General features: G+C 43.1%; 1 protein-coding gene across 1 annotated transcript; it reads left to right on the top strand.

Annotated features, from left to right (window-relative positions):
- Positions 1 to 3,681: 3,681 nt before the first annotated feature.
- Positions 3,682 to 6,938, top strand: LOC139051715 (uncharacterized). Its single transcript, XM_070528700.1, has 3 exons — positions 3,682 to 4,782; positions 4,881 to 4,998; positions 5,483 to 6,938. Exons 1-3 carry the CDS (start codon positions 3,682 to 3,684, stop codon positions 6,721 to 6,723), a joined length of 2,460 nt encoding a protein of 819 aa, XP_070384801.1. The 3' UTR covers positions 6,724 to 6,938.
- Positions 6,939 to 17,008: the final 10,070 nt, after the last annotated feature.

Raw genomic sequence — 17,008 nt, 5'->3', positions numbered from 1 at the left:
AGATTAATTCAGCTTCTCTGACTTTCCGCTTGACCTTTGTTGTTGTGTTGTCCACCCTACAGGCCGCATACTTGCTGGTAAGCTTCCTAGTTCTTTTCCTCCACTGTGAATCAATGTTTTTCCTGTACAGATACCTGAACACTCTCCCAGCCCATTTACTTTCTTCGATATTCCTCAGCCTTTCTTCATAATCAATTTTACTGCGAGCTTCCCTCACTTCAAAACTAGTCCAGCCCATATCGATGGATGGATGGAAGGTAGGAGCGTCCCCTTTGAAACGGGGCGATGGCAGTTGCCACCATGCTCAGATTTTTATTTTGCCTTTTATTTTTATCTGTGTTGTGTGTTATTGAATTTCTCGATTTTCATTAAATACGCCTTCCTACCCTTTTAACCTTATGTCACCTCTCTGCTTTTGAGCCACCAATCCTCCAATCGCCTGTTGCTAGTTTCCACCGCACCTTTATTTACATGACTATCATTATATCTGAACCCTAGGGCCTCAGGAAGGGTGACTGTGGCCGCATCGACATCGGGATTGATACCATCACATTTTAGTATGAGGTGTTCAATTTTATTATTTATTTATTACTACCTCAAAGGCCCCATTGAAGGGGTATTACATGAGGGGGTGGAATCTCAGCAGTACATTTCTCCTATGGATGATCTGAATGACGATGAGTCGATCTGATCAACGATGGCGTTTGGCAGGTCATTCCAGTCCCTTGCTGTATGGACGAAAAATGATGACAGATGCGCAGAAGTGCGAGCAGGGGGCGGGTAGACGGCCTTCCCGTGGTTTGTGCGACTTGAAATGCGATGGGCGGGGCTGATAATGGAGTTCAAAGATGGATGATAAAAGAATTTATGAAACAGACACAATCTGGAAATTTTTCGGCGGTTAGCTAAAGTTGTGAGATGAGCATTACGTTTTAGTTCAGTTACACTTACATGATAGGAATAGGCGGAGAAAATGAAACGAGCTGAGCGATTTTGTACAGATTCAAGAGTAATGGAAAGGTTATTTTGATGAGGGTCCCAGATCGCGCATGCATACTCTAATTTGGGGCGGATAAGTGTTAAGTAAGCAAGGGATTTCACTGATGGGGGAGCTAGTCGCAGGGTTCGTCGAAAGTAACCAAGGACGCGATTTGCCTCGTTAGTAGTCTGTGAAATATGAAAAGACCAGTTTAGATCAGATGTCAAATGGATGCCTAAATACTTGTAAGTTGATACTGAAGCGATTTCTGCATTCCAAATTAGGTATTTTGAAGATGGTTGTGAGTGACGTCGGTGGAATGATAGCAGAGATGTTTTTTCCCATTTAAGGACATTAGCCATGAATTACACCAGGTTAGTACGTGCTGAATGTCAGACTGAAGAAACAAAATGTCATCGATGTTAGTAATAGGCCGGTAGATAACGCAGTCATCAGCGAATATGCGGATGTTAGAACATATGTTAGCAGGCAAATCATTAATATGTATGAGAAAGAGAAGGGGGCCCAAGACGGTGCCCTGAGGTACCCCAGATATAACAGAGGAATAAGAAGATGAACATTTATTAGCAAAGACAAACTGCTGCCGATTAGTGAGAAAGCTGCATATCCAATTAAAAACATGTTCGTTAAGATGGAGACGAGAAAGTTTTAGGAATAGTCATTTGTGAGGAACTTTGTCAAAAGCTTTTTCAAAATCGAGGAAGAGGGCGTCAATAGGAATGTTAAGGTCAATGCTAGAGCTAAGGTCGTTAATGAAGAGGGCTAACTGTGTTTCGCAAGACAAACCTTTTAAAAATCCATGCTGGTTAGGGTGGAAGAAGTTGACGGATACTAGAAATTTTATAATTTGAGAGAAAATTATATGTTCCATTAGTTTAGAAGTGATACATGTGATAGATATCGGTCGATAATTATGGCGAGAAGATGAAGGCCCTTTTTTGGGGACTGGGATGACTTTGCCTATTTTCCAGTCATGAGGTATAATGGCTGATGAAAGCGATTGCTGAAATATATGAAACAGTATGGTGCTAGTTGCATGTTTTGTATTTTTTAACACTTTAGTATTAATTTTGTCGACACCAGCTGAGGCGGTTAACTTCAAGGAGTCGATTATTTTGACAATGCCATCAGGTTCGAAGCTGAAGCCCGGCATAGGTGGAAAGGTAAAGGAAGGGAAATAAGGTAATTCGTTATCCGGTTCGTGGGTGAAAACTGAGCTGAATGATAAATTCAAAACTTCCGCAACGTCATGATTTTCAATTGGATTATTATCATCGTCAGACAGTGTTATGTTTCTGATGGGGTTAGGATTGATGCATTTCCAGAATTGACGTGGGTTTGTACGAATAATGTCGGGTAGAGTAGAAGAAAAAAATGACTGTCTTGTCTTGTATACTTGTAGGTTATAGGATTTTTCTGCTTCGTAATAATTTTGCCACGTGGTGGGGTTATTGGTTTTTTTGGCGCTTCGGAAAAGTCTTTTCTTTTTGTTATTGTTTACATATGTTCTTTGTGTTATTGTTTCTACATATTTACCACACACAGTACATGTGTCTTCTTCTTCGTTAAATTTCTTTTTATAGCTCCGCGTTCTAATTAAATAAGTACAGGACAAATGCCGTAAGAACAATCATTTTCTCAACATACATTGACGTAGACAATTTCAAGTGCCTTCCTTAGGCATTATGTGCCCTCCTGGAGCGGTTGTTCTAAGGGCCTACAGCGTTCTATGCCTACAGCACTGCTTCGATTGCACTGTCAAAGCACGTGCCAACAGTCGTACCCAATTAGTAAAAATAGAATGCGCGTAAAAAAAAAGTCACAACACGTTTAATCAAATGAACACAAACCACTCACCTGCAAGTCTCAAGATTTGCACAACGTATTCACCGCTGTTTTCTTTGTCAGATGGATCACGCCAATACGCACTGTAGGTTGTCCGGTTGTCAAAATCTGACTCATCTTTGGGGTTAAAGCTTATAATATCTTTAACCGGGATAGTATACAATTGGTTGTTGCCAATTTCCTCTACGAAACGCACGCACGCGAACATACTATATAGGAACTTCTGCCGCAGCGACGCAAAGAAAAGCCAAGAACTCCAAAACGCTGTTACGGTTCAACCACGCCGCCACTGCGACATAAAATAAAAACCCAACATAAAGGAAGAAAACGGAAGTGACGAAAACAAAAATGTCATGGGTTTCATGGTTGCTAACAACGCGCACTTCAAAATGTAATCCGCAGGTATTCGAAAAAATACGCACGAACAACAAAGAACACGTTTTTTTTGTGATTTTTTAATAAGGGATAAATAATTGTGCTTGGATTTCGGTAGAATTTTACAGGTAGTGTTAAAATAGTATGACCACACGGCCGCTGCTTGTAGCAGCTTGATGTAACACTAGTAGTATGCTCTAGCCACCATGGCCATACTGTATCTATTCTACCAAGCAGTGCGGTTGGTGCGGTCGATTAAGGGCTAGTAGTAATATCACGCTAGCATCGCGAGTGGAGATATTTTTGCAGTGTTCTCAGTCTCTCACGTTTCGGCACAGATTGTGTATACGATGGGTCCACCGAAGAGACGAAAGACACATTTGGATCCCGGATGAAGTGATTCCATACCGAAGACAACGAAATGGCGCCTTCACAATTCATCGTGCAATGCTTCGCAACCCATGTCGCCTCTTCATACACGGGCGAAAGATCGCATTCCTCAACCCGCACCTTCACCGGGGAGTTCGTTGCACCCTCGGCACGATCAGCATGGCGAGGAGCGCGAACTGTCATCTCCAGAAGTTTTTAGTGACGACTGCGAGGAAGAAATGGACGATGATGGCACATCACCGGAAATCTTTAGTTTTAGTGATGACTGCGACAAAAATTTGCACGATTCTGCGTCATTCCGAATGGACGATGGTGCCACATCACCAAGTACACCGCCTCAGGACAGCTATGCATCTGAGAATGTGTCCTCGGAGAGTAATGATACCTTTTACGCAGATTTAGCTGAACCGTTCAATGATGACGGGACACTGACCCGGGGCGATGCCTACATGATGCTCTTGGACGTCGCTGTCAAGTACGGCCTCTCGTGGACGGTAATCGAGGCCATCCAGAAATTGTTCAACAACCTTTTAGGCAAAAAGGCGTTCCCTGAGAGCAAATATTTATTTAAGAAGCTCTGTGGTGTCGATATCACAGATATCGTGTTTCACTTTTACTGCCCACATTGCAAGCTGTCGCTTGGAGAAACGAAGGGTAGTTTAGAAGAACGACGAAGACTTGAAGCTGAGTGCCAATTGTGCCATTCAAAATATGTTGGACGTGACCTCGTACGTTCGGGCAGTTTTTTCGTGAGCCTGCCTATCGCAAAGCAACTGGAGTTCGTGCTTTCTAGCAAAACAGCTGGTACTGCAGTGATGGATAGCCTGCATAAAAGTTCTGGAAGCACTTCAATGAGTGACATTACAGACGGCTCGCAGTACCGAGTGACGCGGGAGAAAGTTGGCATGGCTGCACACGACTTGACAGTGACTGTAAATTGTGATGGCAGCCCCGTCTTCAATTCATCGAAATACAGTATATGGCCAGTTCAAATAACCCTTAATGAACTGCCACCATTACTGCGTTGGAAGAACGTAATGATGCCGCTACTGTGGTATGGAAATGAACATCCAAACATGACGCTGCTGCTGGAAGCCTTTGTCATTCAGCTGCAGAAGCTCAACGCAAGTGGCATAACTTGGACATTCAACGACACGCAGATATGCTCAAAAGTAAGAGTCCTTGATGTGCAATTGCCATATATGTCTTGTCTAGATATATATATATATATATATATTGATGCTTGTCTATGTAATTGTTCGTTTTGCAGGTGTTCTGCATCTGCTGCTGTGCAGATTCACCCGCAAGAGCAGCAATGCAGCACATGATGCAGTTTAACGGCTACTTCGGCTGCAGCTGGTGCTACCATCCAGGCAACAATGTAGATGGTAAGTTTCATACAAGAAGTGTATATTTTGTCTTCCTCGTTATTATAGCATTCACATGTGTCATCGGCAGATTCATTGTTTATCTGAAGTTCAACTCAACTTTAACCCAGCAGTGCAGTACGATTGTGAAGCTCAATAAGTTTCACACGCTAGCAGGTGTATAAAAGCGCCCAGAACTCAGTAGAATGTGAACTGGCAGTAGCCAGAAGAATCATCGTTTTATGAATCTCATGTATTTACATATAATCAGATTACTATCATGATACACCAGTGCCACTTGCTTGTCATTATATTTATAGCTTCGTCTCTTGTCTTTTGCAGAGTAAAATCACTAATCACTAAAAATTGGCATTTTTACTTTTATGAAGCAGTTAGGTTAACTGTGGGTTAAAAACACTGTTCTTAATTTTGTTGAACTACGTGCTGGCACACGGTCAGTACTGGATGTGAATGTCACCTTGTCACTTCTTTTTCTGCAATGCAGGTACAGTCAAGTACTGCTTAAGCGAGCCTCATCCTGACCGCACAGATGAAGAGCTAGTGGCAGACATGACAGCTGCCTGCCACACTGGCTCCACGGTGAAGGGTGTAAAAGGCCCTTCTCCTTTAATCAACCTGCCTGGATTTAGCCCTGTGTGGTCCTGGTGCCCTGACTACATGCACTGTGTGTTGCTTGGTGTTAGCAGGCAAATAACAGAGTTATGGTTGTCAGAGTGTGGAATGGACTATTATTGCGGAAGTCCTTCTACAATGAAAGTCATTAATGAAAGACTTCTCTCAATCAACATGCCTGAGTGCATCAGCCGTCAGCCAAGGGCACTGACAGTACGAAAGTACTGGAAAGCATCTGAATGGCAATATTGGCTGCTGTACTACAGCATGCCGTGCCTCAGTAATGTACTGCCAAAGAAGTATCTTGAACATTGGGGTCTCCTTGTAAAAGGAATGTTTCTCCTTTTGAAAGATTCGGTGTCACTGTTAGACATAGAGCACAGTGCCCGATTTCTCACAGAGTTTGTAGTTGGTGTCGAGTTTCTTTACGGTCAGAAGAACATGACCTATAACGTGCACCAGCTCCTTCACATCCCAAAGTCGGTGGTCCTCTTTGGCCCTTTATGGGCACACTCATGTTTAAGTTTTGAAGTGAACATGGGCAAGCTGCTGCGACTTGTGAGTTCTTCTAATGGAGTAGCCCTCCAAATTGCTACAGGGCTGCTGCTTCACAGTAGTTTGTTTGCCCTAAAGGCATTGGCGATTGACTATGCATTGTCATTAATAGAAGCGAGGTCTAAAAAAATAGTTGGCAAAATTGTTCCTTTGGGAAATGGTGAAGCCGTCTCCAACAGTTTTCTCCGTGCTCACTCAGCATTGCTTGGATTTGAAGCACTGGAGTATAAGAGGATAAATGTGAGCGGTGCCATCATTACTTCAGAGAAGTATATTAGACACATGAGAATAAATAGCACAGCCGTTATCTTGGCTGATGGTACTTATGCTAAGGTGAAAAGAATATTTTGTTGTAGACATGGCTCTATTGAACGGTTCTACATAATGTCAAATGTGTACTCAGTCAATGCTTTGATGCCAACTGAACACATAAACATTGCAAAGCAACAATATGAAAGGCTGTTTGAGATTGATGAGCATGCCCGCCCTTGCATATACTTTGCTTTTGGCAGTGAAGAATTATTTTGTAATCTGATAAATAGTTATGAGTGGTCATAGAAAGACAATTCCTGATTGATAAACAGCGCTCCAAGTACTCTTGTGCTGTGTTATCGTTCCAAAATCTTAAACAGACAAAGCTTAAAGGGACAGACAACTGCTCAGTACATGAATCAAGATAACCCTGCTGATAAAATGATTCCCACTTGTAGTGGCTAAAACGAGCCATGTTTTTTTCATTAAATGTGGATTTATATAGTTCATCACTAAGTAGCAAAAAGTGACTTTTGGCGGTCCACGCGGTGAAAACATGAAGCTGCATAAGAGGTCCACAACTTGACCTTCTCCTAGTGTATGCGGTTCCTGGTCTTTTTATTAGTATTGTAATGCAGTATACCTTTTCTTATTATAAGTTTGTCCTAACTTACAATGTTCAGATAAGCCTTCATTTGTAGTGATCAGAAAAGTGGCGCTGCCTTCGTTTTTGATGAGTTGGCTTGGCTCGTCTATCGACAGAACAACGATGGGGCCCAGCCAATCATGACAGGCGTCTACTTGAGGAAAAACATGGTGCAAATAAAAGAAATGTCTGTACGATGGCACGAACTTATTGCACCAGTTTTTTATTTCCAAGAGTGGTTGAAAAGGTCAAAATGTAGGTAGTTACGACAGTTACACCCACTCCTGTGAAAGCAGAACAATGGGTGGCTTTAACAGTTTCCGAGGCGGGCTATCGACATCACTCTCACTTCTCAGCATTGCTGGAAGAGGGGCTCTTAATTTTTTAGGGGCTGCTCAGATCGAAAAATTCTCCTTACTAAACATCCATGCACTTTTGGAAGTAACCGCAGCAGATGTAAACACTACCGAGGGTGAGCTTTGCGTTGCACCATAAAAAACTAGGTCCTTAAAAATCGATTCAGTCCCTTTAAAAATAAAGAGGAACAGCTTAGCTACCTGTATAGTTAAAGCTCCCACACAAACAATCCGAAAAGGTTCAGGTGTAGTGAAGGAATTGCATGAAATATAGTAGAGCGTTTGGAAAGTGTCGTATATTTCGAACAGGGATAGGAGCCATAGGACTTGCACCAGAAAGTTTGAGAAGTCGCTTATACAGCTTCCCTGCCCAACATACGAGCTGCTCAGATTGGCATACATCGGCAAAAGCTTTTTTCTTCTTTTTAGAGCGCAGCTCTTTGGCGTCCGTTCCTGGGTTTCGCGTCGTCGTCGGCGTTGTCGTCGGCCTCGTAACCAGCTCCGCCCCCCTTTCATCCCCCCAGCGCTAGCAGCGACCGACTGATACCGCTGGATGCCGCTGACGCCGCTAGAGAGTCAAGATAACGTGATTGCATAGAACACCGTCGCCGCCATGCAGAAAGAGGAGGAAAGGGTCCCCCCCCCCCTGTTCTTGTGTGGCGGATAGGGTGCTCTTCAGTTGCCGACGCGCCGGTTATTTCACGTAGGCCCCGGCACGTCGACGAATACGTGACCACCTTCCCACGGCTAGACCTGGTTCTTAGCGCTGCGGAAGCGAGGGTATCATATTGTTTGTGTCGGCATCGGCGGCGTTGTCCCTGAAACCAACTCCGCAGCTGGGGTTGACTCACTATCGGCGTCAGCGGCATCAGTCAGTCACTGCTATCTCTTCCCTCCTCCCTTTATCGTGTTGTCCGCTTGCTGCGCGCGCTTCTGCCCCCATCGTTTGCCGCTGGGTGTACACGCCGCCCCCCTCCCCCCTCTTCCTGCGAGTCTCCGGTTGTCAAAGCGCCGGCTCGAACTTAATTCCTTTCTTCGCTCCTCCTCCAATGCAACCCCTGTGCGGTGGCAATCAGAGAGCCAGATCGGTGGCGGCGGATCTGTATATGTGCACCGCCCGAGCCGAAATTGCCGCTGCCGTTCGCCCTGTGCGGTGGCAATCAGAGAGCCAGATCGGTGGCGGCGGATCTGTATATGTGCACCGCCCGAGCCGAAATTGCCGCTGCCGTTCGCCACTGCGAAATTATCTGCCAGTTCTTTCTGAGCCATGAGCGAGACGACCGATGGAAGTCCTCCGTCTGCTGCTGCTGCTGCTGCTGCTAAACGAGCTGCCAGAGCAGAGGCCCAGCGCCGTCGCCGTCAGAATCCAGAGGTGCGTGCCGCCGAAGCAGAAGCTTACCGTCGCCGCCGTCGAGATGATCCAGGAGTACGCGTCGCCGAAGCAGAGGCTAAGCGCCGCCGCCGAGAAGACCCTGCCGTTCGCGCCGCCGAAGCGGAGGCTCATCGCCGCCGTGATAGCGCATACATGTGTTGCTCGATTTCTTTGCCTCAATCTATCGAAAAGGTGAAACAGCTTATTTGCTGCGCTCAAATTTCGCATTAGGAAGTAACGTAATCGTCGGTAATTTTTTTTCTATTGAACAGCTAGAAGGGTATCCTTAAATTCATAACAGCATTGTTATGACCAGTCGTTTCGTATTATTGTCTGCTCTCATCAGCTCTCGCTCGTACTTGTTTGGTAATTGATTGGTTTGGTTTCATATGCACTGGTTTAGATTGTCATGGTGAGAAATAAATGGGTGAACAGGTTCACAAAACAATTCACACTGCAAGAAATTGTGCAAAAGCAGCGCACTTATACCAGCTCAACGCACAGAAGTGCTCACAACTGCGTGCGACGAATGCGAACAGTAATATTATGTCGATGTGGCTTCACCCTTTAGAGTGAGCTGGCAGCCCCGAACATTTAGTGCCGCCCTTCGGAGGATGGCCAAAACACGCGCAAGTTCTCGGCGCACCCTCAGCACAGTAAGGCGCCACCACTCGCACACCTCTCATAATATTCTTGTTCTGTGATGTTGCATTACGTATTGAAAATCTGTTCTTTCTCTTTGTGTATATATATATATATGTATATATACATTTGTGTGTCTGTTTGTAAGATGCCACGATTTGTCAGAACCTTTTTGCTATATGTGAGTTGTTCAATAATTAAAGCTGTATACAACGCTATTTTTCATAATTGTCCTCATTGGCTTGTATGCCATGCTGTAACAGTAGTAGAGGCATTTGTAAGGCAATGTAGCCTTCAGCCTTTCACCTTGCATGCAAGAAGGAGAAAAAAGTGCAAATTCAATTCAATAAAACATTGTTATGAAATTACACTTGTATATTCTCATTTTAGTAGTGATAACACCACATGATCTGGCACGCATGCTTATAATGTTATGCAGACATATGTTATCTGGCCAGAATAACATTAGGGGCTGAGCAATACATTTGAATGTAGAACCTAATTTAATTTTCCCTATTGATCACTTGGTAATTTCTCTTTCATATGTCTGCAGGTTGATTGTTTTTTCATATGGCCAACATATGCTTTACACTTGCTTTACATTACGTGCCTTTTAAAGCAAAATGCATGTGAATGTTTTCTTGCACAGATTACATATGTATTTGCCGCACACTACATTACTGTTGTCGCGGTTCTTGAGCTAATAAATTTGCTGTTTGACATTCAATGTGGCTACAAGCAGCACTCTAATGTACTTAGGACATAACTATAGGCGAGTTCATTCATCTGGAAGTATATTGATCTGTATTTACCCCATATTGTGTATCATAGAATGCATGCAATGATAATGCACTTCTAATTTTCAAGTAGTCACAAAAGCAAATTTACAAGCTTTATGAATGCATGCCAAACCGTATGTGTTTGGCATGCATTCTGATTTTTTTTGGCATGATCTGCTTTTAAATATTTAACTACAGCAGCACATTCAAGGCAGTTATGTAGAACAGCCTTTATGCAGCTGAAATTACTTTTGTCCACTGGAACTGCAGAACTTTCAGCTCGACATAACTTATCCCAACTGGAACTGGAAAATTTCCAGCTGGACATATGACTTCCCAACTGGAACTGGAAAATCTCCAGCTGGGCATAAAACTTCCCAGCTGAAACTGGAAAATATCCAGCTGGAAATAAGACTTCCCAGCTGGAAATAGCAACTTCCCAACTGGAAATGGAAAACTTCCAGCTGGGAAATGACATTTCCAGCTAGATATGGAAAATTTCCAGCTTGGGGAGCTGTTTCCAGCTAGAAAACAGGCTGAAAAGTGATTTTCCAGCTGGAAATTCCCACGTCATTTTCATGTGGGCCCAGGTGAAAATGTTCCCATTCCCAGCTGGATTATGAAACCGGAAATTCCTCCCAGCTGGAAAATATCCAGCTAGAAAGGCTACATTCGCAGTCAAATTCCAGCCGGAAATGAAAAATTTTCCAGTTGGAATCATTTATTTCCAGCTGGAAATGGGAAAGTTTCCAGTTGGAATCTTTAATTTCCAGCTGGAAATGGGAAATTTTCCAGGCGGAATTTCTTATTTCCAGCTGGAAATGGAAAATTTTCCAGTTGAAATGGAAAGTTTTGCAGTTGGAATCTTTTATTTCCAGCTGGGCTGTCTACCAGTTCCAGCTGGAAATGGTAGGCAGTTCTAGCTGATTGTAAATGAATTGGAATAAGGCCTAGGCTATTGTTAGCAATATTTCTGGCTGAATAAATAAGGCGCTATTAGCTTAAGGCAATATATCTAACTCATCGTACAGAAGTACATAGATTTCTCAATACTTCAACAAAAATGCAGAGCTTACAGCTGGCTCATCTGTGATTATTGGAGTACCTTCACAGAAATTTCTCATCAGCTCAGGTACACAGTAAATAAAAGCAAGATTGTAAAACTGAAAATACTTTATTTCAACTGTCATGCAGCCTTGTGCTAGCACATCCAAACTTCAAATGCGCAGCTTTTTTTTAACGTCCTGAATTTTCTCAGTGAGTACACGCAGGACTTTTCCTGATGCCACCTAGGTGTCGACACTCTTTTTCTTTCCCCAGTGGGACAGGCATGCTAAAAAAAAAGAAGTTAGTAAGAACAGTTCAAGCACATAAGCCTACCCCCCCCCTTGCCCCCCCGAAAAAAGCTCACCAAACACCGCATCCAACTTTTCAGGTGTTAGCTGTTTGCATGGCTCCCCTTCACCGTGTCTTGTTGGTCCCAGTCTACCACTTATCGAGCGCTGTGCTAGGGTTTCAATCCCCTAATCACTTGTGCGGCTTCCCGCACAAGAATTGAAGGTTTTTTATTGCTAAAAAGCTTTGCAGCTTGTGCGGTTGTAAAAAAATGTTGTTGCAGAGGTGGAACTAAAACAAATGACATGGAAAAGAAAAGGTTATAAAGAGCCTTAAGCAAATGAAGTTTTCAGCATGCTGTTTGAGGACTACTTACACGTCCATCAGGAGTAGCAGTAAATGATGGTAATGCAGACTCCTGTGAGGAGTTTTCAGGACCTACTAATAAACATTTTTAAAAAATATGTTATAACAAAAACTCTAATCTGAAAAGGGTAGGAGGCAAGTGCCTCAGCACAATAGTAAACTTTGTTAAACCACAACCGGAGTATACATTTACCTGCAACATGCTCAGGAGTTTCACCAGATGACACCCCGAGCTCCTCTGGGCAACCGGGCTCCCCAGTTGTAATGCCTGCATATAATTTTGAACCATACTCAATAAGGCTAAGCATAGGGATTCCAGATTTAGGCAACAAGAGACAAATAGGAGGTCACAATAAATTCTCTGTACAGAACTCAACACAGGCTTGCAATCAACAGGAAAGCTGCCAACATCACACAAATGTCAACCTATTGTTGCGTACAGCAAAGCAAAACATTACAAGGAATCAACTGCCCTTGAATTGAATGCAGAATTATGCCTTTTTATAGCATTTCACGGTGCCTAGTGCCTGCTTGATTAGTAGAGACATCACAATGTATCAAAAGGGTGGCCTTGATATTATGGCTTGCTGCTCTGTGGTAATAGTAAAACACTTCTCAGCAGCCATGGAAAACTTGCACATGCAGTTGCATTGCAGTGTTATGAAGCTATGCTGAATGAAGTCTGTTTCTGCAAGCAAACCACGAAGCAACCACAGTTTCTTGGCACAACAGTGTTACACATACATGTGTCTTGCGCATCACACTGAGGAGGCCCTTGTGGTGGAGGCATCTGCATACTTCTTTCTGCTCCTGAAAATACCACAGGAACATTGGCATACAGCACATAATTGTGTGTCTAAACACGTTATTTCTACATATTCTTGTGCAATCAAGTATTCAATAATGCATCACATGGTTACGTGCTTCCTTCCTGATAGTATCCAGGGTTTCCTGAACTGTGAACACAAAGGTGTTTCTTATTTAACAACACAATACTTGAATCCATTACATATAGCCGCAATGAAGGTCAGGAATAAAAGAAAAATGTAAATTTGTTAACTCACAATATGTCATCTGGCTCACGACTTTAGTTTGGAGGAACCCGACTTGTTCCTTGAAAGCAGCATTGTTTTTCTGCTCTTGTTTAAATAGCATTTTCCAGTACTTCATTTCTTTAATGGCACTTCTCAGCTGACTTGCTGGAATTAATGCTTCATCAGAGTCAGAGCTTGACTCTGACTCTCTGGCTGCAAGTTTGGCCATTTTCTGCACAATAAAAATGAATATTACTGTTGCACAATCAGGCTTCTAACAGATGCACCATAAGGTAACCCCATGACTATGCACATAGTCAAATATAAAAAGTGAAGCAGAAAATAGTCCTAAAGAAGGACTTGTAAACTGACAGCTACATATGTGCATTGTTGCAGCATATTACTGCACATGATTTCAAATGGACAGACTAAAAATAGAAAGGGCTCACAGGAGAGGTAAAAACCAATGCGCACCTTTCCAGCAGGAGCTGCCGAAGGCTTGGACTTTTTCTGTGCTATGGTGCTTTTCTCCAATGCAGCACCACTGCCTGAAGTAGGAAGCTGGAAAATTTCATAACACTGCATGTAATACATAAAGGCATATGGCTAGCACCCCAGCAAAAGTTCCCGCACTACCTTTGCACGTTCTGCTTTATTTGCGTCTGCAACGTTCTCAGCAATGTGCTGCGTGTACCGCGAAAGAATACTTGTGTACTGTTGCTTCCTAGCGGCAGCCTTCGTTTGTTTTTGCTTTTGCAATTCCTGCAACAAGACATGCATATATACTGTGACAATCAAGTTTCGTATTGGCTTATATTTTTACTGAAAGAGGGAGCATGAAAATATTTCTTTTGTAACCTGTCTTGCTGTTTTTCTTGTTGCCTGCTCATCCTCCCCTTCCGAATCAACATCAGACGGATTGAGCTTAGGTATTTGAGGTCGCTTCAGCTCAAGTTGCCCCTGCATCTCCTTTTTTGATGCTGAAATGCAATTGAAATGAAGGCATACTTATCTGTCATGCACAGTGCTACACAAATCATACCAACCTAATGAAAATAGAGATGACACATATACTACCTTGTCAATTGGGCAAATTTCACAAAATAATTCTGTTTTTACGTGACAAATTCCAACTTAGTTATGACAACCTGGGGCTCTTCAGTGCGCTCCCAAACCTGATTACACAAGCATTTTTGAACTTCGCCCACAATGAAATGCGGCCGCGATTGAACTAGCGAGCTCGAGCTCGGCAGCGCAATACATATATAAGCAGTAAGCTACAAAGGCATTTAATGCAGCTATATGGAGCATTTTAAACAGCTAAGCTTTATATTAGTGACCAGATTGAACAATGATGCAGCAATATCGCGGTCTATAATTTCGATACCGGTGCAGCTCGATCCTGATCGAAAGTGGCAATGTGACACCGGTATTACACAGAACCTTGATGCAAATCTCTCATGCCCATACATAGCAGGACGCGTTTTCCTATGCGCCTCTAGATAATCGGCTGTAATTCCCTCGGCGTTGTAGTTCGATTTGCCGTCGTTAGTTAGGCCCCTCGCCTAGCTAATCCCGACACGCGATTCTCTGCCCAGGACATCGCTCTTCGACTGCATAAATATCATCGCAGTAACGTAATAAGCGCAGAAAATGTTAGGTGTTTGAGGTGTTTGAGAACACAAAAAAAAAGGCTCAGTGTGACGATCTAATTACTTTCCAAGAACGCTACCCACGGGAAAACCACAAACGAAGCAGTACAGGGAGATATGGGCTGGGCAACATTCGAAGCACGGGAAGCTCAGAGTAAAATCCTATACGAAAAACGTCTGAGGAAATTGGATGATAACAGGTGGGCAGCTAAGGTGTTTAAATACCTATACAGAAAGAGCGTTGACTCACAATGGCGGAAAAGAACTAGGAAGCTAATCAGTAAGTATGCCAGACACGAGGACGAAAAAGGACTGAGCATTAAAGGACAGGTTAAAAATGCGGAAGGTAAAAATTGGATAAATTCAATGGAAAAGAAGCATAGTGTAGAACTATATCGATACTGGAAACAGCAGATCAAGAAGGAAGCGTTTTGTGATAAGTCAAGAGGCAGTGCCCTACTCTTTGAAGCTAGATCAGGATGTCTACCCAGTGCTAACCTTCCCACAGCTCTCTGATTTACTTCTAGTCTCGACTGAACCTCTGCCCTTAAACACAGGACCGCATTCCCAAAAGTAAGCCCCGGCACCATTACTCCCTTCCAAATGCCTCTCAGTACCTCATACCTGTTGTAACCCCACAATGCCTTATGTTTCATTATCCCGGCATCTCTTCGCCCTTTTGCTATTAGAGACTGTTCGTGCTTTTCCGTGTACATCTGCCCTTTGCTTATCCATACCCCGAGATACTTGTATTCGGCCACTCGGGGTATTTCGTGGCCTTGTATTGTAAGCTCCTGATCAGTTGTATCGTTGAAAAACAACCCACCGGACTTAGCTGCACTAAAACTGAAACCTAAACTGTCTCCTTCGTCCCCACAGTAATTAACCACAGTTTGCAAATCTTCCTGGCTATCTGCTAACAGTACAATATCGTCCGCATACATTAAACCCGGTAGTCGTTGCTCAACAACCTTTTCTCCTAATCTGTACGACAGATTATACCCTAGATTGCTTCGTTGTAACCTTCTTTTCATGCTTATCATAAAAGCATGAACAGCAGCGGTGATAGAGGACAACCTTGCCTTAATCCTTTGTGAACCTCGACAGTTGTCGTACTCTTGATTCCTCCCCATGTTATTTCAACATTATTTTCTCGATATAGTTCCTGTAGAAAATCAATTACCTCATTACCGATACCTTCAGCTTTTAATATGTTCCACAGGAGTTCCCTGTTCACATTGTCGTATGCACCACTTATGTCCAGGAAGGCTAAATACAGAGGTCTATTTTCCGCCTTAGCTATTTCTATGCACTGGGTAAGCACGAACAGTCTGTCATCCAAGCGCCTACCACTTCTGAACTCGTTCTTAAGTTCTCTGAGTATTCTATTACTTTCTACCCATGACTGCATTTTTAATTTCACCGCCTGCATCGCCAGCCTATATATAACTGATGTTATTGTAATTGGTCGGAAAGATTTTATGTTCTTATCACCTTTCCCTTTATAAATCAAATTCATTTTACTCTGTTTCCAGCTGTGCGGAATTTGCTTACTTGTTATGACTGCCTCCAATGCTTTTATCAGCGTTTCCTTGCTTCTTGGGCCAAGTTCATTAATTAACTTGATTGGAATTTCGTCTATACCCGCGGACGTGCATTTTGGAACATTTGCTTCCGCCTTTTTCCAGTTAAAATTGGTCAGTTCTAAGCTGTTGTCTATTATGCTATTCTGTGTTGCTCCCTCATTTGGGGCGATTACCCTATCGTCTTTCCTAAATGACTCTGTTATAAATGAACCAATGTAGTTCACAGCGTCATCTCCCTCTAAACAATTTCCTTCGGCATCGTGAATCTGTTCTTCTTTTCTGTGATTAGCTTTACCCAGCCAGCTTGTATGGTTCCAGAATTTTCTTGACTCCCCTTTAGTTACATCTCGAACTTCAGCCAGCCAGCGATCAGAGGACTGCTTTATTTTAGCCTGGACGAGGACCTGCACTTGTTTCTTTTGTCGATAATAATCTCATTTTTGGCCTATTTCCTCTTCAGATAACTGCGCCCTCTTTGCTTCTCTGTGTTCCCGAGATGCCCACCGTCGTTGTTCGATGGCCTCTCTAATTTCCTTATTCCACCAACTTCGTGGCTTCCCCTTTCCTCTCCAGCTGTTTACTCCTTTTACCTCTTTTATTTTTGCACTAATGAGTAGTTCTAACTGATTATAATCCCACCTTTCCATGGGATGTTTCTTTATTGCTTCCTCTATGCCAGTCGCTATTTGCGCTATTTGCGCGTCATTTAATTTTGCGTACTCTTTTTGGGTTCCCTGCATTTCTCTTTTGAGTAGGGCTCTCAACTGTAGACTAATACGCTTATGATCACTTCCGAGGCTGTACTTCCCCTCTTCGTCTATAT

This window comes from Dermacentor albipictus, unplaced genomic scaffold, assembly GCF_038994185.2.
Source record: "Dermacentor albipictus isolate Rhodes 1998 colony unplaced genomic scaffold, USDA_Dalb.pri_finalv2 scaffold_14, whole genome shotgun sequence".
NCBI lineage: Eukaryota > Metazoa > Arthropoda > Arachnida > Ixodida > Ixodidae > Dermacentor > Dermacentor albipictus.
The sequence above is the reverse complement of the archived record's forward strand: the minus strand, read 5'-3'. Positions and strand labels throughout refer to the sequence as shown.